General features: G+C 42.9%; 1 protein-coding gene across 3 annotated transcripts in view; it reads left to right on the forward strand.

Moving 5' to 3' along the window:
- The window catches only part of PTPRG (protein tyrosine phosphatase receptor type G), a 584,481-nt gene that overhangs the window by 524,544 nt on the left and 32,786 nt on the right, over positions 1 to 27,151 (forward strand). For all 3 annotated transcript variants that reach the window (XM_035106776.2, XM_035106775.2, XM_035106777.2), the window contains exons 14-15: positions 8,230 to 8,321; positions 21,288 to 21,379. In XM_035106776.2, coding sequence (XP_034962667.2) covers positions 8,230 to 8,321; positions 21,288 to 21,379 — 184 coding nt within the window. The remainder of the gene's footprint in view (positions 1 to 8,229; positions 8,322 to 21,287; positions 21,380 to 27,151) is intronic.

A 27,151-nucleotide genomic window follows, 5' to 3' on the forward strand; every position in this document is an offset into this window, starting at 1 on the left:
AGTCCCACCCACCCGCAATTCCTTTTTGCCCATACCCACAATTCCTTTTCACAATGGCCTGTCTGATGTCTAATGTCTGAGATCTCACACAGTGATTGTTCCCTGAGGAAAACCAGCCAAAAAATAAAGCACATGGGGTTTAGGAAGGTTGTGCTGAGAGAATAGTGGGACTGCTTCACTGAGCACACTAGTCTCTTTCAAAGACAACAGAGTTCTCAGTAATTTGCAGAAAGCATGTGTGGGCTGTCTGGATTGTCCTGGAATTGGAAAGGAGAATGGATGCCATTTCAGCTATGAGATTGTGGAATTCTTTCTTGGAGTCTAAAAGTATTTCACTAGGTTTGGAACTGTATACTTCTGTTCCACATGGATTTGAGTGCTTGTTCAAATGCAGTCATTGAAAACCAGCTCATTCTGTCTTCTGAGGAGATACCTCAAGTACCTTGAGCTCACCATAATAAATAGATTATTAGGACTCATTGGCAGGACTCATTGGACCATATGAGTTCTTCAATGAATGTTTTTTTGTAGCATAAGAGCTTATATCGTATATTGGAAAAACTACAGTTTTAATATCGTAAAGGAAGTGTCTAACATATTGTCATTTCAGAATTTGGTCCCCTTCAGCTACAAGGCCCATTAGCCTCAGCCAGCGAGGCAAAGGCTGTTGTAGAAGAATGAAAATGTGATGGCAATAAATGCTACGGAGACAAAACAATTTATTATAAATTGATCTAGTTTTTTAATTCATTGTTGTAAAAAGAATCTGAGCGTTTCAAAAATCCAACACCTTTTTCAACGTTTGATTGAAGGAGTAATTTAAGTTTTCCAATTCCAAATGGACTTGATTTCAAACTATATTTATTAGTTTTGCAGGTTTTTTTTACATCTGTTTCTGCTTATTATTTAATACCCTCAGTTAACCACCATCACCACCAAAGCAAGACAAAACTCTATGCTAGGGAAGGAATGAAGGAAGCAGGAATCAAAATGGGTCTTGGGCAGGGGTCAGCAACCTTTTTTAGCCGTGGGCCGGTCCACCATCCTCAGACCATGCGGTGGGCCGGACTATATTTTGAAGGAAAAAAATGAACAAATTCCTATGCCCCACAAATAACCCAGAGATGCATTTTAAATCAAAGCACACAATCTACTCATGTAAAAACACCAGGCAGGCCCCACAAATAACCCAGAGATGCATTTTAAATAAAAGCACACATTCTACTCATGTAAAAACACGCTGATTCCCGGACCGTCTGCGGGCCGGATTTAGAAGGCGATTGGGCCGCATCCAGCCCACGGGCCTGAGGTTGCCTACCCCTAGTCTTGGGTGTCAAGAGGCAAGGCTTCATGAGGGTAAGGAGGGAGGAGTTTGGAGGACTCCTCCCAGTGAGTTCATGAGCAAAGAACAGCTCAGCCCACACCCTCAGACACCTCTCAGGAGCTGGCCTTGGGCCTGTTGAGGTAGCCATGTCTTTGTGTGTGGCTCCTTCCTCTCTGGGCCCCTGCATAGACTTTATTGTTGAGTTGAAAAGATACAACACTCTACTGAAAACCGCTATGTTGAGATATTCTAGTAATGAAATTAAGGGTTACTGGTTTTTTTGTTAAGTTTATTATTATTATTATTATTATTATTATTATTATTATTATTATTATTATATCACTTTAAAATGCATATGAAACAGAGAGGACGATTATAGCAACAGACAACAATTAAAAGATGAAAAACGAAACTATAAAATAGGCACGTGGAATGAGTAGTTGCACATGAGTTAAAATAGCAAAACCCGAGTAAAGACTATTGATGCTATCAGCTCATCAAATTTAGTTCCAGATTTGTCAGGCTTGTGACAAAGTTTGCCTTGAAAGCTCTGGTTCTGCTATATATGTCATAAAAGAAAGCCAAATCGTATAAAAAGTGTCTGGAGGGTCTAGTCCTTGTCAAAATCTCAAATTATGTGTAATTTTATCCATTATAGCTATATTCCAGAGTGAGTGGTACAAAGCTTCCAGTGTCAAATTTTGGGCTGTTTTCGAGTTTAAATTACTATTAAGGGTTGCTGATTTGAGACTCATTTTGAGCTTGAATCTGTCCAGTCTTTACTTAATCTGCCACTACATTTTGAACATATCTGAATGGAGCACTTGGGAAGGAGGAAGGTGGGTGGAGATGTGCTGAGAAGCATTTCCAATCCCATGTATGGGGAACCTTTGCCCTTCCAGGTGTTTCTGAAGTCCCCTCAGCCCTAGCAAGCATGGCTAATGGCCAGGGATGATGGGAGTTGTAGTTCAGCAACATCTGGAGGGCCAAAGGTTCCCCACACCTGCCGTACCATATATGGCGCTCATCATCATGGTATGGTGTTAGCTTATTGCAGTACTAGCAAGAACGACACCATTAGTGTACCTGCTGGAACACGTTCCTGTGCAGTTTCTCATGGACCTGCACCCACACCTGCATGTTTGGGTGAAGGTACTAATTGGAAATGTTCTGGTGCAAAATTATCTTCATCACACTTTTCACATGTCACACGTTTGTCACATGTTCAGAAACCTCTGAGTTTCCATATACGTAAAGGTAAAGGACCCCTGGATGGTTAAGTCCAGTCAAAGGCGACTATGGGGTTGTGGCGCTCATCTTGCTTTCAGGCTGAGGCAGCCAGTGTTTGTCCACAGACAGCTTTCCGGGTCATGTGGCCAGCAGGACTAAACCGCTTCTGGCACAACGGAACACCGTGACGGAAACCAGAGCGCATGGAAACACTGTTTACCTTCCTGTCACAGCAGTATCTATTTATCTACTTGCACTAGTGTGCTTTCGAACTGCTAGGTTGTCAGGAGCTGAGACAGAGCAACGGGAGCTCACTCAGTTGCGGGGATTCGAACCACCAACCTTCCGATCAGCAAGCCCAAGAGGCTCAGTGGTTTAGACCACAGCACCACCTGTGTCATTGGACAGCACTAAAATATTTTTCATAGAGCCTGACATATGCTCTTCAACTCTGTAGCATTAAAAAGGGTAGGATCAGGCCCCTTCTGATAGATAGCTTTCAGCTGACAATTTTCAGATTTTGCAATAAACTAAAGCCTCAATTTCCTGTGGTCTTAGCAAGTTCTTTGCTATTATGCTGTGCTATAAGCAAGTGCATAAGTATGTGTTCAAATAGTGATCTGCCCACACTTAGGGGACTGCCTTTGTTTAAAGGAACAGAAGTGGTGGCTGGGGGAGGCGTTGAGATCACGTACATCACGATCCCAAGCCTGTTTATTCTACTGTGAGCCCTGCATCACAGTATGAGGGAATCCCAGATATTGGTGCACAGGCCCTCCAGTCTTGGCACTAATATTTTTTAAGAAGTCATTCCTGGAAGATACACCAGTGGCTGGTGTAGATGTAACACTGCAAGATCAATTGAACGTCGCTAGGCAATGAGGGGTGTTTTTCGGGGTCTTCGCCCACCCTTCTCCCCACTTCTTTGTCCCCCACCTCCCCAGTTACTGACATCCAGTCTTTCCTACATGGCAGATGGCCCTGTAGGAAGAAAGAAGGGAGAGTCTAGCTGGAAGAGGCTCTGAGGCAGTCTTTGCTTGCCTACTTTACTCTCCTGGAATCCTTCCCACAGGGTAGCTGGTGACAGATGGCTGCCACAGAGAAAATGTTGGCGTACATAGAAAACTAACCATTGTTGCCTTCAAAATTTAGAGAGCCATGCCTGCACTGGGTAGTAGGCATGTGTTGGGGGGGGGGGGAGGATCCAAAAGTTCAGGGGCTGCTGGTTGCTCAACCACAGCTAGGCAATAGGGTATCATTATGTCTGTACTGAATGAGCCAGTGGAATGACTTTGTTACAGCAATTCAGGGTTTTGACAAAGCTACAGTACTAGGTATTTGTTTGAAAGAATTCCATAGGACATCCAGTTATGAAGCTAGGCGATAGGCTGATTCATGTGACAATTTTTGTCATCGCTTTGTATCATCACCTGGTCCTGAACAAACACCTGAGTGTCGGTGAACATGTTTGTGTAAATATCCTCAGATGTTATATGACCATAAATCAGTTACTCCTCTGTGTACACATAGTCTCTGTCACACATCTTTTCTTTTTAAGATTCATTTTTGTGATGCTACTTCCCAACATGTGGCAGATGGTAGGTTTTAGTCTTACATGCTGTTCTTCTGATAAATAATATCAGAAGCCTAGTTACAGCTAAACTTAGAATTGCTCAAAACTGGAAGGTGGACATGTCAGTCTTTAAAGGACAATGGTTCAAACTATTTTGGTCCTGTTTCGATCAGGATAAGCCAAAATCAGGCTAACCTGGTAGAATGTTTGTTAACCTGGCCATTTTTTCTTAGCTACACCTGACCTCCAAACAAGGTTTAGTGTTAAACATATGATGATCAATTTGTATCAGACTAGCTTTGTTATAAATAAATATGACTCTTATACAGAACAACTGGAGGGATGGAAGCGGTGTGGGATTCTTACTTTTTTCCTTCTTGTCGTTGTTCGGGGGGTGGGAGGAATATAAAAAAACACTAAAATGAAGAGCATGATATCAAAAGCCACCCTCCATGGATTTTGCTGAATATTTTACTCAAAGGAGAAAATCCTAAACGCTTCAAACACATGCACGTTCTACCTGATCCATATTCATGGGCCTTCCCTTGCTGTGACTGATTTATTCCCCATTGTGCCCCCGGGGTGTTCATAGTCTATAGTAAAGGCAGCCTGAGTAGAAACCAAGTCTATCTTTACTTACAATCAGGAGGAGAAAGAGCAGTCAAGATATTAAGGGAAGAAACAAACTGATTGGGGAAGGAATATTTCATTTTACGTCACATATGTCACAATGTTTGGTCATACGCCACATATATTTGATCATATGTCACACACCTTGGATTCCCAGGTATCATTTCACTACAAAGTAATGTTCCCAGAAACGTACAGCTGTTAGGAGATGGGTCTGTGTGGAAGCAGCTGCAATGCTTGTGAGTAAAATGATGCTATAGAATGTGTTCTTTGGTGGCTGCATATTGTTTCAGTGGCCCCTATGAATTTAGCTGCCATTGCTTTCGTTATTCATCAAGAACACAGTTGTTGGCGGCTGCCAGATGTCCCTATTATGATATCCCCGAGAGCCAGTGAATAGAGGGTCAGGCTGGAACTTGGGTTCAGATCCTCACTCAGCCATGACACAAAGTGGGTGGCCTTCACCCAGCCACAATCTCTCAACCTATAATCTACATCACAGGATTGTTGTGGCGAGCAGGGGGGAAATAGGATAACTTTCAAGTACACTGCCTTGAGCTGCTTGGAGGCAGGGCAGGATAAAATGTGTGTTTGAGTGTTAGGTTAGCCAGCTTTGTGGTTTTCGCTAATCCTATTGTTTCAGTGGTTTTCAAAGTGTTAATTGTTGTGGATTCTGTGGTTTTATGCATCCTGTATTTCATAACCAACCCTGGATTCCACTCAGATGAAAAATAGGCTATAAACAGTATATATCGTGTCCATGCTGTGTGTGTGTGTTCAACTGCATGCCCCATAACCTTTTATCACAGCTCCACTGACCATGACCCTTAGTTTCAAACAGTTCAGCTCACCAGTTTCATGCCCGGAGGGGACTCAAATTCCTAGGAAGGGATAGTGTTCTAGAGCCTATGTAAACCCATCAGCCTATGTACACCCTGCAGAGGACCCTCCCGTATCCTCCTTGGATTTATTATGGAGTGACTGCACCCTCCGTACACCATCATCCCAAAGTGATTTTGAAATTATGTGAGCTTGGGAAAATCTCTTCTTCCCCCCCCCCCCAAAAAAAATCCCTTGTGCATACTTTCAGGAGCAAGGAAGTCAGAAAGTGTGTGTGTTTGTTTGGATTTGATATCCCGCTTTATCACTACCCAAAGGAGTCTCAAAGCGGCTAACATTCTCCTTTCCCTTCCTCCCCCACAACAAACACTCTGTGAGGTGAGTGGGTGAGGTGAGTGTGACTAGCCCAAGGTCATCCAGCAGCTGCATGTGGAGAGGCGGAGACGCGAACCCGGTTCACCAGATTACGAGTCTACTGCTCTTAACCACTACACCACACTGGCTCTGTTGTCTTTTCCTCTTCAGATTTTGGTCTGGGCATTGTTGGGCCAGTCCCACAGATCCTTCCATGGGGCACTAGGCTGTTTGCAAGCAACGGGTTGGGTTGGGTTGGGTAATTGAATGTATGTATCACTTAAAAATCTTAAAGCAATTTGCAGCAAGAATAAATAAAATAAAAACATTTTAAAAATTGTCCAGTAGCACCTTAGAGACCAACTAAGTTTGTTCTGGGTATAAGCTTTCGTGTACATGTACACTTCTTCAGATACACACATGAAAGCTTATACCCAGAACAAACTTAGTTGGTCTCTAAGATGGTACTGGACAATTTTTTAATTTATTTCGACTGTGTCAGACCAACACAACTACCTACCTGAATCTACAATAAAAACACATAAGTGTAATAAAAGCATAATCAAAATTATAAAAATCCAGCCATTGTTGCTGGCTGCCCAGCTCCCTGACACACACACAGGGGAAAGTAGTCTGTTTCATAGAGTAAAAAGAAAAGCCTCATTCTTTCTGCACACAACCATATCTCCATATGCTCAGCTAGTTGGCTTTGGGTTCAAGAGACAGCCGAATGGGGTGGTGATGCTCAAAACATTTGACAAATACAGCTTCATCAACCTCCTTATTATGAGCATTTCGATCCAACAGCCCTAGCTTTGATTGTTAGCAGAATTCAGAAATTGAGGGCCTGCTGCATGCATTTGGCCAACTTCTTGCAAGAGATTTGCTTGGCCTTTGAAAGCTGTGTGAGTTGCACTGCCCTTTCTCTCTCTCCCTCTCCCCCCCCCTGCACCCCACCCCAAAGCCCTCTGCTATGTACCTCTGTTCTGGAAACAATGGCACTACAAATTGCTTTGACAGTGTCAGCAAAGCTGGCGGGATGGAGTGGGCTTTTCTGCTTGGCCATAATTCCAGAAGCCGTGCTGTGCGGCAGAGAGACCGCTGCAAACCTTTACAAGCAGAGGCAGTCGCTTGCGTGCCGGGGAAGCTAATCGCTCCAGTGGCGGAGGCGTTCAGGACCCCTCACAGGTGTTGAGGAGCAGCAGTTCATTAAGGGAGGCAGGAAGAGGGCTCTCTCTCTCTCTCTCTCTCGCTCGCTCTGCTCTGTCCAGGCTATTGTTAAGAGCTCCTGACAGCTGAGAGCAGCCCCTTTGCTTGTCACAATAGCTGCTCACGCTGAGCAAGGCTCATTAAATATTCAGCCCCAGCCTCAAGCAGCTCATTAAGGCAGCAATGAGCAGTGACGCGGCTGCTGGAAAGCCCTGCCTTGCTTAGCATCACCATGCACAGGCTCATTGGACCTCTGGATGCTCTCCTCCTCAGTGCCTTCTCTGTGATGACCAGCTTGTGCTCCCTGCTTTGCATTAAGTACAGGTAAAAAGAGCAGCAGTTGCAATGTGTCTAGGGAAGCAGATTCAAGTCTTTAAATTTGGCTGGCGGGAGCCTCGGTGGGCTGCATCTGAGTTGCCCTCTGGCCTTTTCAGTGTTCCTTTCAGCGGCTGCGGCGGGGGGGGGGGTTAGGGGGGTAAGCTGGGTTGACATCTACCAGAGGCTTTTCCTTAGCAGCATGTGTGCTTCTCGCTGTTTTGCAGGAGAAGCCTGCAAAGGGGATTTGCACAGCCAGCACAGAGTTGAACGAGGCAAACTTTTTTTTCCCCTGTTGAGATTGCAACTTCCCTAAGGAAGTTGTGTGGCCGTTATGTGTGTTCTGCTCTAGGTGCCGCCCATTAACTGGCAAGGTTCTACGCGTTTCCAACACTAGTGTGGTTATGATTGTTTTAGTTTTCTTTTAAGATGGGCTGTTATTGAGCCGCAATAATTGACACCCAAAAAGTTTCCTTTTTAAGTGAACGCGTGCACTCTCAGCTGCTAAACTTCCTAGACTGTTTGCTTAATAAGAGGTAAGAAATGGGAGGCTCCTAAATGAAATGCTGGTTTACGATGACTGGTAGCAGCACATTTTAGCGTTCACTTGAGAGTCACTGGCATGACAAAATCAGAAATAAAACTTGGTGTGTGTTTGTCCGTGTGTTTGTGTGTGTGTGTTGCAAATGCTTAGCATGGACAGAAATGTCAGAGAGCCCTGAGAGTGCTGATGATGTTTCTCTTTCATTCGCAGAAAATGTTTTCAGACAGCCCATTTCTATGTGGAAGACAGCAGTTCGCCTCGAGTGGTGCCAAACGAAACCATTCCCGTTATTCCCATCCCAGGTAAGGAAGGTCTGACATCATGACTTAACTCATTCATTCTTTGGGCTCCTTACAAATCACAGTTTGCACTGTATGTTCTGTATCAGCCAATCCGCTTCCCACATTGGCTGGCTTCTTTGCACATTTGGAGCACCCCGCAGTTTGTAGTAATATTTCTGTGAATCTTCATTAAAATGAGGGGGAAACACAAAGTTTGGATTAGTGCATTCTTATCTGGATAAGGCACAAACGGCACTGATGGTATCATAGTGGGGAGTCGTCCCCATGTGTCTTCTACTTTTCTGGCTTTGCCCTTTTGCCATTAATCACTTATTCCATCCTCCTTGTTCGCTGAAGTTCATAGCCTGCACCTTCTCTGGCCTCCAGCTGTACAGGGCAATCTTATTAATGTATACACAGAAATCCTGACATTCACTGAGACTTACTCCCAGGTAATGTTGGAGTGGAGTGCAAGTGGAACTCCAGTTGGCAGGTCTCCATAATGAAGACTTTTGCTTGCCAGGCTGCCTGTGACCTTTCGAGGGCAGGGGGAGATCCCACCTACGCAGTACTGTTTTATAGGAGAACTCTAATTTAAATGTAAGTGGCCAAATAAGATTGCATAGGTGTTGCTTGAGGCAAAGTTGTACCAGTTTAGTCCTAAATACAGTCCTAAACACACTTACTGGAAAGTAAGCAGTGGGATTTACTTCTCAGTAAAGAGAAGATTGCTCTGTTAGAGTAGCTGCAGACTTGGTCCTAATGCTTATTTACTGGTTAATTAAAAATTTCAAAGCACATGCCTACTATTTTACAATCTGTCAAGTGCCTTGAAGTAATTATATATGGAATGGTTCTCAGCAGAAATTTGTGAGCCAAAGCCAGACAGATGTGAAGATTTGCATATTGTCTGTTGTACACAGCTTTTTATTCCTTGAAACACAGGTACTGTAGCTATTTTGGTGCTGTCCAGATGTTGTGAACTACAACTCCCATCCTTCCCAGCCGGTAGGATCAATAGTCAGGGATGATGGGGTTTGTAGTCCAGCAACAACTGGAGGGCCAAAGTTTCCCTACTCTTGCCTTAGAGCAATGAAAACTCAAAGCTTTTTTCAAAGGCATGTTGGAATTGTCATGGTTTTTCCTGAGGTAGTGGGTTGGCCACTGGTTGGCCACTGATTTGAGCTTTACCGTTACAGTTATCTTTCAAAGTTATTGGGAAAATAGGAAGTTGGAATCCCTAAAAAGGCGACGGACTCTCCTTCTTTGGGGTTTTTTAAGCAGAGGATAGATGACCATCTGCCATGGATGCTTTAGTTGAGATTCCCCTATTGCAGGGGTTGGACTAGATGACCCTCGGGTCCCTTCCAACTCTACAATTCTTTGATTCTATGATTCAGATGCTCTACCACTGAGAATTGTGCACTGCACTTATCCCCCCCCCCTTCCAGATATTTTGACAGCCATGTAACAAATAGCTGTTTTAGACTGAGATTATTTGCAAGGCATACGTATAAGTTAAACCCAACAATATTGTGTACAATATAGATAAGATAACATTGGAGTTCTTTGTATGGCCTTGAGGCTTGTCAGAAGTGTGATTGCCTTGTCAGACAAACCTCTCTGATGCTCATGTGGTGATTTTTTTAAAAAAATGGGATCAACTGAGCAAACATGCAAATACATAGAAAGCATTCCAAGTGAATTTCCATTTCCTATGTCACTTTTCCAAGGTTTGATCCCATTAGCTGAATTCCAAATTGGGTTTGGATCTGCTTTATGGGATTGTCTTCAGAAAGGGGCTGTGGATAACCCATTCTGACAGAGCTTTTGTCCACATACTCTTATCCAATTAGCAGCAAATCATGTCAGAAATGTGTACAACTCTGCATGCTGTGATGATTTTCCCCTATTACCAATGCACAATGCTACAAATTAGAAGTCCTTCGTATAACCAAAACTTTGCCATTGAAATCCACCTTAAGGTTTGTCTAAAAGCTTTTAAAAACAAAAAAAATCTCCCCATCTTCTTGTCACGTGTAAGCAAAATTGTATTATAGAATGCCTCACCCCCAAATGCTACTAAATCCATTAGTTCTGTGATATTCCCCCACACCACCACAGGAGGTGCGAAATATTCAGGAGAATAGCTATGAAGCTTAAGTGGGAGTTGTAAAATAAAGAATTTCAGAGCTGAGCCATGCATTTAGCAGGAGAAAAGTTCTAGTCCAGTAACGTGGTTTTTCAAATACATATTGTTGGTTTTAATCAGATAAATAAGAGGGAACATTTTTTAAAAAACCAAGCCCCCACCTTTTGTCTTAAACAATAGAAGACAACCTCTTTTGGTTGAACATGTTTATCAGGGTCGCCCTCTAGATGTTGTTGGCCTCCAGCTCTCACAGTATGGAGGCAAAAGCTCCTTCTATAGGAGCTTCACTCTAATATAATTTCTTAATACACTTTTAATACTAAGTCGCCTGAAGGACAAGAAACTTGGAGGGAGGGAATCTAGGAGGGGGGGGACCCCAAACATACACAGTGGTCACATGGTGCTGCTTTACTGTCGTGAGCAAAATGGGAAATGGGTGGGAGAGGGAAGGGACTGGAGGTCCCACTTATACATCAATAGCTGTTTTATTCTTGCAGAGAAAGAGGCAGAATCCATATCATTACTACCTTCAAACTATAGTTGAAACCAAGCCCAATTTTAGTTAGATTAATCAAAATAATGTGCGAAGTAGCTAAAATGTTTAAATAGTCTCCCCAGATCTTCAAGCATAAGCGGGGGTTTGAGATCCAGGATAAAGTTTTCATCTTTTCTATTAAAAAAAGGGGGTCTTGATTTGAATGAATATTCTCAGTGTGTTTTCACATTAGAGGGAAGATTTTTTAACTTTCTAAAAAGTGGGAGTGTGCCCATAAGTCCAAAAAGGAAATGAGAAAACGGTTGCTTTTCATCAATACCACTGAATTGAGCCAGGAGGGATGTCAGGGGGACTCCCTACAGGGAGCCTCCCCCCCCCCCGTCATCCTGACCAGCACTTCGGCCAGCGACAGCACGAGCAGCGAGTCAGGAGGAGGGAATGAGGAATGGAGCGGAATGGAGAGAGGGCTCAGTGAGGTGTCTGAGCCCTGGCAACGCTATGGGGAACAGAGCGTGCAGGAGGGGCTCAGAGATGCGTCAGAGCCTTGGCTCGTGGGTCAGCGGATGAGGGCCTCAGCAAGACATCAGAGCCCAGGCGCCGCCCCAGCCAGCAAAAGGGGAGACCTCTCCTTCTGGCACCCGAACTGAGGCGCCCGCCCACATGTAGGGGTGCCCAGGCTTTTATGCTGGCCAAAAAGCAGGCGGAAGCCATTGCCGGGTTCTGAATCAGACTAGGCGGTCATGTTTTCTGTTATCTCTGCACTGTAAATAGTATGCACAATAAAGCTCTTAAAGACAGTGCGGACTGGAGCGTCTTGACTCGAGAGTAGCCCCAACAATCCCCTGACAAGTGCCAAACCAGAACTTAGAATAAAATGATAGATAGTGGAATAGTAGTTTAACCTGAATACTTTTAGATATTATTAAAATACTGTTTTTCCTCTGAAGGTGGAAAGCCATATTACAAATGTAACATAAAAACAAGGACGAAATTTTCAGCATTATTCTGTGTAATAGGAAATATTATGCCTCTTTTTTAGTGGTGATAGGTCTAACTATGACCAAGTTCTAACTATGGAAGTAAGAGCACCTTTTTGCATGCATTCTGAAGCAGCAACCTTTGTGGAACTTTTGCAGTTTCTTATACATAGGGTAGCTGTTGAGTTTTATGTATATGATACCATGACAAAATTGTGCCTTAATGCTGGGAACTCAAAAGCTCAATTCAAGCATTCAGGGCCTATGGGCACAATGTGTGAAGGGCCCAGGTGGGCTAGCAAGGCATGTACCAGCTGCATAACCCCAGCCAATGCCCAGTTGTCATCAGTCTGAAGAAGGCTCTTTTTGTGCTCGTAAGACAGGTGTTGCCAGTGAGATGTCCCATAGATGTTGTTGAACTATAACTCCCTGACCATTGGCCATATTGGCTGGGGACTTGGTAGTCCAACAACATCTAGAGGGTACCACATTGACTACCCCTTGCACTGGGTATCCTCCATGGGGATGAGGAATCCTGAGTGAACAAGGTTTACCTCCTTTTCCCGTAAACCCTATGCAGATAGAAGCAGATTGTGAGACTGTTGGCAAGTCAGCTGGGGTCATGGCTGACACGCATGTTGGCATCAAGGTGGGACAGGTCTAGCCCCTTGTGTCCCATCATGCATTCAGTACCCATAGAAACCAGATGCCTGAGTAGAACTAAAGGTGTGCATAAAGAATTTTAAAAGTGGGGGAACCCCTTCTTAGTCTGTTTGAATGGGTCCAATTAACCTCATCCTGATGCCCTTTCCACGCATCCCCACCACACCAGAAAAGGCTTCAAATTCCCTTCCCTTGAGCAATCTGCTAAGTGCTGTTTCACACCTGCCTGTCAGTTATAACTCCTTATACAGCCGTTTTTTTTGCTGAAAAGCCTTTAAAGGTTAAATGGAAAATTCTTCCTTTTGATTCACTCATACGGCTGATAAAATGATACCTCTTCTAAACTTTTTATTCCCCTTTAGAAACAGCCAGGGAGCATGAGATTATCTCCCAAGCTGTATTGATTCTGGAAGTAAAGTATAAATGACATTTTAACAAACGCCAGTTCCTTAAAGTAATCTTTATTTGCTAGCGATACCCCAGGCAGTAGTTATGAATGGATAGTTAAATATGTCCCTGTGGATCTGCACATCTATTTAACCGGGCTGGGTGGACCAATTTTCATTCTCAGTTTCAGTCATATGGTCACAATGGAAGCAGTTTTGACCATGCATATCTAAAAATGTGAAACTCCTCTGCATTCCTTTTTTAAAACAACAAACAAAAACACATTCTGTGACAGCTTTGAAGGTGCTTGACAGCTCCAAAACACATGGTGCTAATGACTGATGGTACCGTATAATAGAATTTTGCTGTTCTGCAACTGCAGCATTATTAGATACCTAGCTTTCCACGGAAGAAATTGACTTCATTTTTGACCATGAAACTGAATAGCATATAGGCATGTACTAATCTATGCCCGTTCTGTCCTGAAGCCCAGAGTTCTCATTACAATTCATAATTAACTCTACTGAGCAGTCTAGAGAACCACAGAACACCGACAGGATCATTAGCTCAGTTGCCCCTACAGCTATTACCCACTTAATATAAATCAAAAAGCATTGGTCTCATCTGGGATCATGCCCTTAGGGGGGGAGCAACTGCGTCTGGATGGCAGACTTATTAAACATTATTAAATATGCTAGCCCTTTCTGTTTCACACAGACACACACACACTTGCCATTGCTTCATTTTCTGTTTCTTAGCACAGTTCATTTTGGGTGCCTCCTAGTGATCTTTTCATGGAGCTCTTTATCACTAATCTGTAGTCATAGGTTGGGTGTGTGTGTGTGTGTGTGTGTGTGGATCTTGTCTGGTGCCTATCAGTCCTCGCCACCAAATAAAAGTTTACCAGAGATTCATAAAACTTGCATTAAAAAGAGAGAGAGAGATATTGCCGGTGTTGTCATTAATGTACATCTCCCAACTTCAGCCCCAAATGGAATTTAAGGGTAACCATGCATCTGAAAGTGAATCAATATGCTGTTTTCCTTCCAAAATGCTTATGAAGAGATGTCCCATTCTGCCCCTGCATGCAGAATTTTCAATTTGTGGAGTAAATAGCAGAGGAGGGCCATGTTCAGAATGTATAAGAAATATTAATCCAGTTCAGGGGCATACCCAGGATCAAAACTAGGGGGGGGGCAAGGCACGGGGCCAAGGCACGGGAGAGGAGGGGCCACAAAGTGGGAACGTGGGCGGGGCAACGGAGCCCAGGTGAAACTGACTCCGGTCTTACATAGGCGCTGCGAAGCTTTTTGCAGTCAGAGGCGCCGGGGCTCCGCTGACAGCACGCAGCCAGGGCGCTCGCTCTGGCCCGCCGGGCTGCCCCCGGTGCACTATGGACAGGACCCCGGCAGAGTGCGCAGCCGTGGGCGAGAGCGGCGCTGCTGGCAGGGCTGGTAGGCAGAGGCGGAGCACAGCGGAGCGGAGCGCGAGTTCGGAGTTCCCGCGCGCCGCGCCCTCCAGCTTTCCGTCATGCTCTCTGGTTCCCTGCCGTGCTTGGCCTTGCCGGAGGGCGTGGCAGGGGAGCTGGAGGGAGGGCGCGGTGGGTGGGAACACCGAACTCGTGCTCCACCAGGCTGTGCTCCGCCTCTGCCCACCAGCCCTGCCGGCAGCGCTGCTCTCGCCCACGGCTGTGCCGGCCCAGATTCTGGGGGGGGCAGCTGCCCCCCCTGCCCCACGCTGGGTACGCCCATGATCCAGTTTCTTCCATTTGATATTGGCTTGCCTTTTCCCCACTTCTTTTCAACAACAGTTTGAGTCATATGGGGGGGGGGGACTCAGCAGCTGCTGAACCTCTGACTTAGCATGATTCAAAAAATTTCCATGACTTTCTCTTAAGTTTGCAAACAGTCCTCTGATGATGTTTCCATTATCACTGTATGTCACCATATTCATTGCTAAGGAGGAGGAGGCCAACATGTACCCAGTGCCTTTTCATATCGGGTGCTTTCTGCAAGACACAACATTCTCCCCAGTAAATGTAAATAGTTCTGGATTATTCAGGAATGACTCTCATTTCTTCCTTGCAGACTTAAAGGAGGTGGACTGAATGTCACTTTCATTTATTATTTAAAGGCGGATGTGTGCATGTGGCTTATAAATTCAGATTTCATTCAATGTGCATAATATTTGTAACTGACACATCCCTTAATAGTTGCTCTTGGCATGATGCTGTATTAGATTACACCTTGATTGAAATAGTGTCATTAATACTCACTCAGTCACAAGCACATGGTCTCTTTTCTTTCTTTCTTTTTTGTCTGCCTAAGAGTCAATTACTGCTCATGCAGATCTCTGGATCGGGACCAGTGAGGGCTCTTAATGGCACTTAAAATATTAAATTATGTGCTGAAATCTCATTGTTTTTCAATGGGATTTTGGCATAACTCGCTTTCTCCAGAATAGATTCAGTACAGTGATTGCAATCCAGTGCACAACTATGTGTGCTCATCCTACTGAAAGTCGGTGCAGTTTAGATTCATTTCACAGTTTGCTGGCTTCCAACCAATAACAACATAGTCTTTCTCTCAGCCAGTAAGTTCAATGTTGTTCAAACGTTAGTTATGGGAATGCACTCTCCGTACATTCTGCAGTGTGTTGTTATTATCTTGTGAAATAAGATTGGCTAAATTTGGGCGTTTGGAATGGAATAATGGATTCATGAAAACTCCCATAATGCATCAGTTAGGCATTATGGATACAGGCATGCATAAGTAATTGCAGGGTTGTAGCCTGTCTGAAAAGTAGTAGAATAATATAATAGTAGAGTTGGAAGAGATCCCAAGGGTGTTGTTGTTGTTGTTTAGTCGTTTAGTCGTGTCCGACTCTTCGTGACCCCATGGACCAGAGCACGCCAGGCACTCCTGTCTTCCACTGCCTCTCGCAGTTCGGTCAAAGTCATGTTCGTAGCTTTGAGAACACTGTCCAACCATCTCGTCCTCTGTCGCCCCCTTCTCCTAGTGCCCTCAATATTTCCCAACATCAGGGTCTTTTCCAAGGATTCTTCTCGTCTCATGAGGTGGCCAAAGTTCAGCTAAAGCATCCATGGCAGTAGATCCACCATTGTTCAAACATCAGTTATGGGAATTCACTGTACACTGCACGATGTGCTGTGATTATAACATAATATGATTGCAGCCAATGGAACTTGAGTTCAGTGGAACTTACTCCCTATTGTGTACATTGGATTACATAGCCTTAGACTAGTCGAAAGCAAGCACTTGGGGTTGTAAGCAACTATGGTTTACTCAAGAGTTGACCAGTTGAAATTGTGGGCCTATGTTAGTCATGCTTATTCATTTCAGTGTGCCTACTCTGAATAGGACTTACACTTTCTACAAAGTATCTGCAGCAGTTTCAGCTAACACTGCAGGCATGATTTTTAGTAAGATCCAGATTCTCATACGCTGCTCAAATGGCATTGTTGTTAATGTCTTTTTTGCATCACCAGCAAATCCCTAAACTATCACTTTCCCTTGACACTAGAATAGTCTCTTAAATCATCCACTTAACGTCTTTTAGCATGCTGTATCCCTGATCCTCCGAGCTTCTGTCTTTTCTTAGCCCTCTCCATCCCTTCCCACAGCTCTTTGGTAGAGCACATGCTTTGATCCTGGGGCCTTTTTGCAATAATTGGTACCTCCAGTAAAAGGGATCTGGTAGCAAGTTGTGCAGAAGGGACACTTTAAACATTGCCCAGATGCAGCAGAGAATGTGCATCACAAGACATAGGGAAAGGGAATGTGAGAGTCATTCGTGGTTCCCATCTTTTAGCTTAGCCTTCTTTACAAAAGTCAGGGGCAAAATAGAATGACACTGAATGGATTGTGTGTGTGTGTGTGTGTGTGTGTGTGTGTGTGTGTGTGTTAAAAGTAATCACTGTTGTAAACCACCTTCTTTGCATTGCACATATTTACTAAACACAAGTGTCATTATCTATTTTTGTTTATTTTACTTTTAAAGTAAGAGTTATATACTGCCGTTCATCAAAAGATCTCAGGGATGTTCACAAGATTAAAATACAATATAAATGCACAAATAATTTGTTAAAGCTGAAACAACAAAACAATAACCCCCTCCATCCATTTAAAAGGTTGTAGAATATTAATCAGACAAAGGCCTGGTTGAAGAGGAAAGTTTTTGCCTGACACCTAAAATATATATAATGAAGGTGCCAGACGAATCTCCATGGGGAGAGCATTCCACAAATGAGAGCCACTGTGCAGAAAAGGCTCATTCTCGTGTTGTCACCCTCTGGACCTCATGTGAAGGAGGAAAGTAACCCAAGATGTCTGCTCCTATAATCCACATGCTGGTTGCATTATAATATATTTCTCCTGTGATTAAGTTTTTATTCGGGGTCCTCCATGGAGGGTTCTGTTTACACTCAAACAGGAATATAAGCCCTCTGCAAATCTTCACCTCTCAAAATGGGGGAGGCTGGGAACTCATCAGGTGAGACAACATATACAAGGATACTAGGAGGTAGAGCTTGTCTGCATGGCCTAATCCAGAGGTTCTGTTTTGCATGTTCAGGCAAATGCCTGAACATACCTAGAAACTGGGACAAATGTACAATTATAATATAAACCTATACATGTGTACTCAGAAGAAAGTCCCTTTGAGTTCAATAGGACTTACTCCCCAGGTAAGTAAATATAGGATTGCTCAAGACTAGCAAGCAAGGCCACTTGCTGAAAGGCAATGTAAAGCCTTGATTTTTAACATGCCAGAATGTTTTCCCATGTGTGGATGAGGACAGGCAGACATGTTGGTAAGTAATTTAGATCTATTGAAACCAGAGAACCTTCTTAATTTTTTAATACTTATTTATCCATACTGACATGACATAAGGATGTATAAGCCTCTGAGACAGAATGCGGAAGAATTCAAAATAAATAAAATAAAAAGTATGAACAATGATTATTAACGCAAAATATATCCTCCCATTTATTAAATGTTGGGACAAGAAGGTTTTTTCCACTGTGGCACTAATGAATGCTGCCCGGTTTTAGGCAAGAAGAAAGCTAATTGCCCAAATGGGACTATGCACTGAGCAACTGTAGGTTTCCTAATTAGCCTTTATAGGATTTCATTAATCTCTTCAGTAGACTAAAAGAGGTATGGTCTCTGAAGTAAATTTTCCTGAAATGGGAAAGAAGCTTATCAGTATCCACTAGATAAGAGGTGCCTGAAAGAAGCATGTTCCTCATATGCATTAGCAGATTTTATTTGAGGAGGCATTTAGAGTGCATGAGCAAAGAATGGAGTGGAATTTTCAAACAATGACTGCATTTTTGGAATGTAGAACTTTCAAACTCTACTTCTGGCTGACTATATATTTTCCTTCAAAAGAAGGCTCCTGATATTTTCAGACTGTATGGAATAGTTGTGCAGAGAGTCCTAAACTGACGAATCACAGTGCCTCAAATTACTTTAATCTCTGGCTTTTTGAGGCATGGGGGGAAAGATTAAATGAATATGAATTGGCAGTATGTTTGCCTCAGCTGGACCTTCTGTAAGTCAGAATAAGTCATTCTGCCCCCCCTGCCCCCGGTCCATTTGAAATATCAGGATCTTTTAATTCTGGGCATTGTGGAGTTGGCCTGAAGATTATCTGAGTAACTCGTATCAGCACTGAATCACACAAACACTTAAGAGACCGGCTTGTTTCAAAGCGAAAGCTTTCAAACACTGAAAAATTTAGCTTATGCCATGCTGTGCTCTTTAGTCTACTGACAGCTTGGTAAAGATGGAAGTGGAGGTGGGATCTTCCCATCATGACGCTAAGTAGCTTCTTCCGCCAGTGTTAACTTTTTCTCTGCCGGACAATTTAACCAGAAGGAATGGGAAACTTCAGAACAAAACACCTATATGGAGATGTCATTTGCTGTGCATTTAAAAAAGAAAAGGAAAGTGAAGAAGAGATAGAGCAAGATAGGACAGACCAAGATGGGGATGGGAAAGAGGGAGGAAGAGAGCAAGAAGAACAGGAAGAAGAAATGCTCGATCGGGGAAACTCAACAGTGATTGAATACCTTTCAGATACAGAAGATCCATATAATTTGTTACCAGGTGATGGCTTGATTGATTCATTGTTTCATTAAACAGAGGTTGTAGTCTACCTTTGACTTTAGTTCATCCTTTTCGCTGATATACCAAAACATCTGGGAAGAGTGCAGGAGTCTATAGTCTTAAATACAGTGGTGCCTCGCTTAACGAACGCCCTGTAAGATGAAATTTTCGCTTAAAGAAAGGATTTTTCTGGCGGAGGTTGCCTCGCTAGACGAATTCGTTTTATGAAAAATTCGTCTAGCGAATCGCGGTTTCCCATAGGAATGCATTGAAATTCAATTAATGCATTCCTATGGGCAAAAAAATAAATTAAAAAATTTCAATGCATTCCTATGGGATTCGCTAGACGAATTTTTCGTTATAAGAATAGACCCGTGGAACGAATTAAATTCATCTAGCGAGGCACCACTGTATCCCAAAGTAGAGATAGTTGCTGGACTCTTCAAAGTTGGATTTTTCCCATTCCAATAATTTTCAAGCCTTCAGTTGAGCAAATTTTTCTTGGTATTCCTGCATGCTCTACATCAAGTGCAAAAGATTATTATGGGCTCATTCCCCAAAGGACAGAACAAAAATGGCATACTGCGAGAGCCAATCCTCCTCCTTGTTTTAACATATATAGTTTATCTCATTAATTAGATACATTGCAAAACTGTGATTTAGAGTTAAATATGCTAAAACTGTAGATTGGGACTAAATACTGTAACTGATCCTGGGAATTTTTGGGGGGGGGGATTATTCACTGTGTCAGAAATTATCTTCTCATGAAAGTAGCATAGGAATTCGTTCACTTTCAGAGACATTAGTTGTATTGGAAAATATATTATTACAACCTACCTGTGGATGAGAGTTAATTCTTCTGCTAACCATACAGTCGTACCTCAGAAATTGAACAGAATCCGTTCCGGAAGTCTGTTTGGCTTCTGAAATGTTTAACTTCCAAAGCACGGCTTCTAATTGGCTGCAGGAAGCTGCTGCAGCCAATTGGAAGCCCCGTTGGATGTTCGGCTTCCAAAAGAATGTTCGAAAACCAGAACACTCACTTCTGGTTTTTGATCATTCGGGAACCAGAATGTTCAACTCCCAAGCCATTAGGCAGCCAAGGTATGACTATACTTACATTGCTATGATATTGTAATAAACACTATACTAGAGGGAGAGACTTACTGTCAGGTTTAATCTCAAAAATTCCCTGGATTTTGCAGCGGTATTCTATTAGCATATCTAGAGAAAATTCAAGAAGTTACCATGAAGTGCGGGCCAGGCAAAAGTAAGCATAAATGTACATTTTGCATGGATCATACCAATCTATAAATTGTTGACTTAGCCTTAAAACAACCACAGAACACAATCAACCAAAATGTTCCCATGGGCAAACCTTTTTGGCTGTTCCATGTATCACAGTAGCAGAAGTCGGAGGTAGTAGAACTGATAACAATAATAGTTTAGAATTCAAAGTCCTCTTTATTGTTTGTCAGAATATTTTCATATTGCAAAATGTTAAGCTAGACCAAATACATACATAAATGTGTGTAACGATATCTATGACATAGAGCCAAAGCAAGGCAATTTGCCCTACTCATAATTTGCATTATCTGTGATCAGGCACACAGCAAAGGTAGTAGTTATGCTGTGATTTCTCAGCTATTCTGCAGTTAAACCCATCCACTACAAATATATTCCTGGAGCTCAATTCAGCTCAACTCCCCATTTATGTGGGGGTTATGTTCCAAGGCACTGCACGTTTAAGTGAAATTGCGTATAGTGTGAACACCATTGAAAAAGCCTGCAAAAACCCTCTAACCCTTTGGAAACCCTTTAAAAAACCATCAGCAACCTGCCCAAGGTCACTTTGTTTCCTGTGCATTCATGGGTGTTCTTTATTCATAAATTGGAAATAAAGCAACCATTTCTGGTCAGCAGGATCAATTAAATGAAAACTTGACTAAACAGCAGCAACATGGTGGTCACTTAGTGCTGGATAAAAGTGATAATACAGAAATTGAGCACTAAGTTTGCATCAACATCTGGGGCCAGTATCAGCTGCGAAGGCATGTGAAACAATCTTCGCACACTGTTTGTTAGCATCTAGGCAGAGATGTTATTGCCTAACTTTATAGGACAATTGTTATTGTTAGAAAATATTAATTGTAGAGCTGAGTATCTTTTTCATTTTTCAGATGACATGGAAGCTATTCCTGTCAAACAGTTCGTTAAGCATATCAGTGAACTGTACACCAACAACCAGCATGGATTCTCAGAAGACTTTGAGGTACGTGTTTACAGCCTTAAGCGCTGGAAGTGTCTCTGTGGTGTTTAATTTAAATGTCTCAAGCAGCCTTGGAAGAGCGAAGGCCCAACTGCACTCAAGTGATCCTCTGAATAGAAGGGACTGCACAAGAGAGAGGGGTGTTTTTAATATAACGAGAAGGGTTGCAGAAGTCCTAATGCCTGTGAGCATCTGCTGATTGGGATGGAGGAAGAATGGAAGGCAAGGCAGCCTGAAGTCTGTAATGAACAGTTGGATTTGGGATGGAGGCTGCACCAGGTTCGGTGGGGTTTCTTGAACCTTGTAACTGCTAGCCTCGTAGTAGACAAGCAAGGAGGAAAGACCGTTTTTACTTACCTTTTCCCAGTGGTCCCCCGTATCACTTCGTCTCCCGTTTTTCTCCGTTATTTTCTCCTGCCGGCGGCCATTTTTTTTCTTTCCGATTTGCCCTTCTATGGGCACCAAAAATGGCCGGCACCGGCTTCAAAAGTCGCATCTACGCATGTCCGGAAGTGCATAGACGCGACTTCCGGTGTCGGCGGCAGCCATTTTTGGTGCCCATAGATGGGCGGAGCGACACCGGAAGTTGCGTCGACACACTTCCTGACATGCGTACAAGCGACTTTCGAAGCCAGCAGCGGCCATTTTTGGTGCCCATAGAAGGGCAAAGCAACACTGGAAGTTACGTCGACGCAACTTCCGGTGTCACACGGCTGCCGGTCCCGGATTCTGCAGTTCGGGACTTGGAAGGTAAGCCTAATGGGCCCTGTGAGCCCTGTGCTAGGACTTCCGTTTGCACAACAGGGCTTTGAAGATGGCTCAGAAACACGCCGCCACACTAAAGGACTGACTCCTTGCAAATTCAGAACAAATATTGCATGGCACCTGTAGAAGTGCAAGTTCCACACATCGAAGTGATTGTAAGGGGTAACTTGTTTTGTGATTGTAAACAAATCCCCCCCCCCGTTTTTATTATTATATTGTTGTAACCTGTCCAGGGACCTTATGGTGAAGGCTGGGTAAGAAATCTTATAAATATAAAAACTGTGATAACAGTAAAATGGAGAGCTCAGTATTAGGGCCTGAAACAGAAAGAATGGCAGTGGAAGAAGACGTTTAAATACTGGAATGCTGATAGCTGTGCAGCTGTGTGCGCAACCAATTCACAGTCGCGGGCGCTCTGTGGGTTTACAGGCCCATGTGGCTTACATAAACACAGTTTCGTGCTTAATGAGGGTGGCAGACTCAGGCTCTAATAAGCTAAAATAGTTATTCCAAAAGCCAGTATTAACCGTTCTGCTTCCCCGCATTCCTTTCAGCCTGATCACAGTGGGGCTTTGAAAGTACTGTCAGAAAGGAGGGCTCTCCCAGCCCTCTCAGCCAAAAATAGTGTGCAGCTGTTGTGCCACCTCGCCAGGGTGAGAGGAGAGAAATATGGTTTGGGGGCCATGACATGCTTTAGCAACCAAGTATTAAAAATGGCGTGACTGAGTCATAAAAAGCAGCTGTATTTACTAATAAGATACTGGCACAAAATGGCTGCTTTGATGCTGAACACCCTTTCCCTCGGTGTAACAAAGCTAAGGCTGCAGCCGTTTTCTTCAGCACGGCCCTTTCAAGCCTCTTATTGCTGCCCTTTTGGTAATAGCCTTTGCAATGAGGCACACTGTCTGATAATTCAAAAACCGAACCAAAATAAAGGGGGGGGGAACCCTATTGTGCCAATCATAAGCATTTCGTATTCATGAGGACAGCGGCTGTGCGAGGTGTTAAAAGTGATTTAGTTAAATTGACTGTTGGCTGGATGACTGAACAGGGATATTGAGGCATTTAACAATGTTGATGGTATTCAGGACAAACATTTATCCTCGGGAGAGCAGAATTTGATGGGAATGATCAAATGCAATGCCGTCTCCTCAATTATTTATGAATTGAGACCCCAGTGCTATTCATCACAGCTGGTTTTGACACCATTTAATTATTCAAAATAATCAGCTACACATCTGTAAACTTGCACTGACTTAAAGTAGGCTTTGCTTCATCTGTCTCTGAAATCGCTGCCATTAACAAAAAGCGAGGCAGCTTCTGTCTGCATTGTGCACCAGAGGGATATATCCCTGAAATAGCCTTTCAGAATGCTTCAGAATGCTCTTGTTGCCTCTTACTTACCCGGTAAATATTGTTTTGCCTATTAGTTTTCATTTCTGAAATTGGGTATCTCTTTTAAAGGGAAGTATAATAATTTTAAAACTGTAATTTCAAAGCCCAAACCTCTTCACTCCCACAAAGTATATAATAATAATAATAATAATAATAATAATAATAATAATAATAATAGTAATAATAATAGTTACAGGTAGGTAGCCGTGTTGGTCTGAGTCGAAACAAAATAAAAAAATTCCTTCAGTAGCACAAAAGCTCATACCAAAATAAAAACTTAGTTGGTCTTTAAGGTGCTACTGAAGGATTTTTTATTTAATAATAATAATTAATAAAATAATAAATTATTATTATTATTATTATTATTATTATTATTTATTTGTACCCCGCCTCTGGGCGGCTTCCAACAACAGCAAAAATACATTAAAATGTCGCACATTAAAAACTTCCCTGAACAAGGCTGCCTTCAGATGTCTTCTGTATGTCAGGTAGTTATTTATCTCTTTGACATCTGATGGGAAGGAGTTCTACAGGGTGGGCGCCACTACTGAGAAGGCCCTCTGCCTGGTTCCCTGTAGCTATGTGGAATGATCCCATAAGGAATTTGCATAAGCCAATGTGGTGCCCTCCATATGTTGTTGTGCTACAACTCCCATCATCCCTGATCATTGGCCGTACTGGCCAGGGCTTCCGGGAATTGTTGGCTATCCTTCATTTGTTGTTGTTTAGTCGTGTCTGACTCTTCGTGACCACATGGATCAGAGCATACCAGGCACTCCTGTCTTCCACTGCCTTCCACAGTTTGGTCAGACTCATGTTAGTAGCTTCGAAAATACTGTCCAACCATCTCGTCCTCTGTCGTCCCCTTCTCCTTGTGCCCTCAATCTTTTGGTGTACAGGGTTGGTGTACAGGACTGAAATAGGAAAAAAGGAGGAAATTGGAAGAAAAAAACATGGCATGGATGGTTCTACTATCATGCAAACTTGTGTCTCCTCTCGGGATCATTTGGCAGACATTTCCTCCTTCCTCATAAAGCATGATAGGGGGAAAAAGCATGATAGAATGTTCTGTGTCCTAGATTTACTCTCAACAGCTTAAAACTTAACAGAGTAGTGGTAGAATGTTTGTCTTTATTTGGTGCTCCACTGCTTCTCCGGCTCTCTAACTTAAAAGTTATGTTTTATTTGTTTCATGTATTACTGAGCCTCAATATTTTCTGCCTGCATTTTGGCAACCTAGTAGATGATTTGGGCATTCATGCCATTAGGGAGTTTAAATGTAAGAAGACTCTTCAACCCTCCCCATCTTCCCCTTTGGGAACTTTAAGCAGGCTTTTACTTGAATATTGGGAGGAGGAGGTTGTTCTTAGTTCTGTCCTTCACGTCTCATGAAAGAGGATTAAGCAAGGAAATCCCCAAAGTGCTGGCATGGAATGTTTATAATAGCATAATATGTATTGGATTTTGGAACTCATACAATTTTGTTTGCCTCAAATTCATTAGTGCATCTCTGCTGCTAGAAAGATTAGCAGTAGTGAATATAATCTCCCTAGCCTTGTCTGTTCCCTGTGGAAACACAAGGGTTGTGATCCTGCCCCCAACTTGGAATTTGACCCCAAAACAAGCAATGCAGCTTCCCCCCCCCACACACATATTCAAAAAACTTCAATGTCTCTCCCCCCCTCCAATGCTAAGAAAACAGCCATAAGTGCACAAAATCTGGTGGAAGAATTCTGCACTTGCTAGCTTCCACGGGAGCAATAGTTTTATGGCTCACTAATTCTTTAAAAAAGAAACCAATACCAGGATTCTTACAGATTTCCCCCAAAGAGTGGTGGCTAAAAGAGAATGCTGCTCATAAGCATGCCCACGGTGCTTCAGAAAAGAGTTGGAAAACTTCTAGCATTCTCGTTGTTGAACTTTCACTCCCATCAGCCCCAGCCAGCCCAGCCAATGGTCAAGGATGAGACAGTGGCAGTACAACAAACTTTGGAGGGCACCCTGCTTCAGACCATTCAAAATCCTTCACATACATTATCTCAGCACTCCTTGCAACATCCCTGTAAGTTAACGTTAGTATCTCCTCCCCATTGTAGTGAGGGAAGAATGTTATAAAGCTGAGAGATTAAACAACTTCATTTTAAAAATGAGTTTATTCAAGACTTTTAACTGCTATTGTTAAAATGGAATCTATAAACAGGGTGTATACCTCTGATTATGAGGTGTTGAGTACAAAGGGATGGGGACTGTCTCCATCTATCCCTCTGCTTGTTTCACAAGGGCATCTGGATGGTATGCTACTGAAAACATAGGCTGGACAGAACAGACTTCAGTCTGATCCAACAAGGTGTGGATGTCATTAAATACCCTTACCCATCTTCATCATTCGCACGCTCCCAAACCCAACTTGCTTAGCTGTAACATTATTCCAACTGCACTCACTTGCTACTTCCATTGTAGAGTCATTGTTGTGTTGTCTTATTTTCTACAGACACCATGGAGGTGTTACAAATTCTGGAAAAGAGCATAGGGTATGTGTGTGTGTGTGTGTGTGTGTGTGGCAGAAAGGGCAAGTGTGCCAGTTTTCCCCTCCCTCCAGCATAGTTTCCATTGCCTACCAACTTAGAAGAGGCAACTGTCTACAGCAGGTATATTTTTTTTATTCATGGGTTCTTCCTGGGCGTTTGGAAACCCCAATTTCCCAAAACATGCAAGAAGCCTCCCTAGATATAAGAAACTACCTGATGCAGTCAGTCACCCTCTACACGTTGGAAGGCAAGAAAAACAGTGATGGGGGAGGGCATTCTCACACACCTCTCACATTTTTTCTTCCCAGGATTTGTAACACCTGTACAGAGCTACAATTCTCCCTAAGTATCAGACAGAAAAGAAAGCCCTATGAGAAGCTAGCTCTCACCTGGGCTGGGCTTGATCGCTTTTGCTAATCCACCCTCGTTTAGCCCCAACCCTTTCTTTGCTTTGCCATTAAACTTGTTGCAGCTTTACAAGCTTGGCTTTAGTTTGAATTAGGTCTTGCTGGGCCACAGAGGCCCGTAGAAGAGACTCTTGCACTTTGCATTTATTTATTAAGTGGTTTCCGAAATTTCCAAATAGCCTTTCTACAGTTCAGTGCACAAGAAAGCAAACAGAACCTTGTTGCATAGCTACAAATTGGAGAGGGAAACATTTGCATGTTCTTACAAGTATAGATTTTACTGCCTTTTTCTTCTTCTCAGAGTTCTTTTCAATTGACAGGGAAACCATATTATGATGTTGCTCTCAGGGTTGTAACTTGTTCACTTGTCTGAAGTTATATCAGAATGTCTATGCAATCAGCCATTCCGGAGCAATTTCTAGCTCATTATGTTGGATTATCAGACGTGTAGCAATTGGATTTTACACATAAATTCAGCGAAAGAATATTTGAAGTTTATAAAACTAATCAGCAACTTGTTTCAGAGGGACACTGAAAATGAATGAGTCATTAAACCTGGATGTATTAAATCCCAATCAGTGGTAGCACGGACAATATAATTAAAAGCTAAATTAGCCATAATGACACAGAAGAGTTTTAACTGTGACTAAAGGTTGATTAAAACCAAGTGTGTTGGAGTC

The sequence above is a fragment of the Zootoca vivipara genome, chromosome 2, assembly GCF_963506605.1.
Source record: "Zootoca vivipara chromosome 2, rZooViv1.1, whole genome shotgun sequence".
NCBI lineage: Eukaryota > Metazoa > Chordata > Lepidosauria > Squamata > Lacertidae > Zootoca > Zootoca vivipara.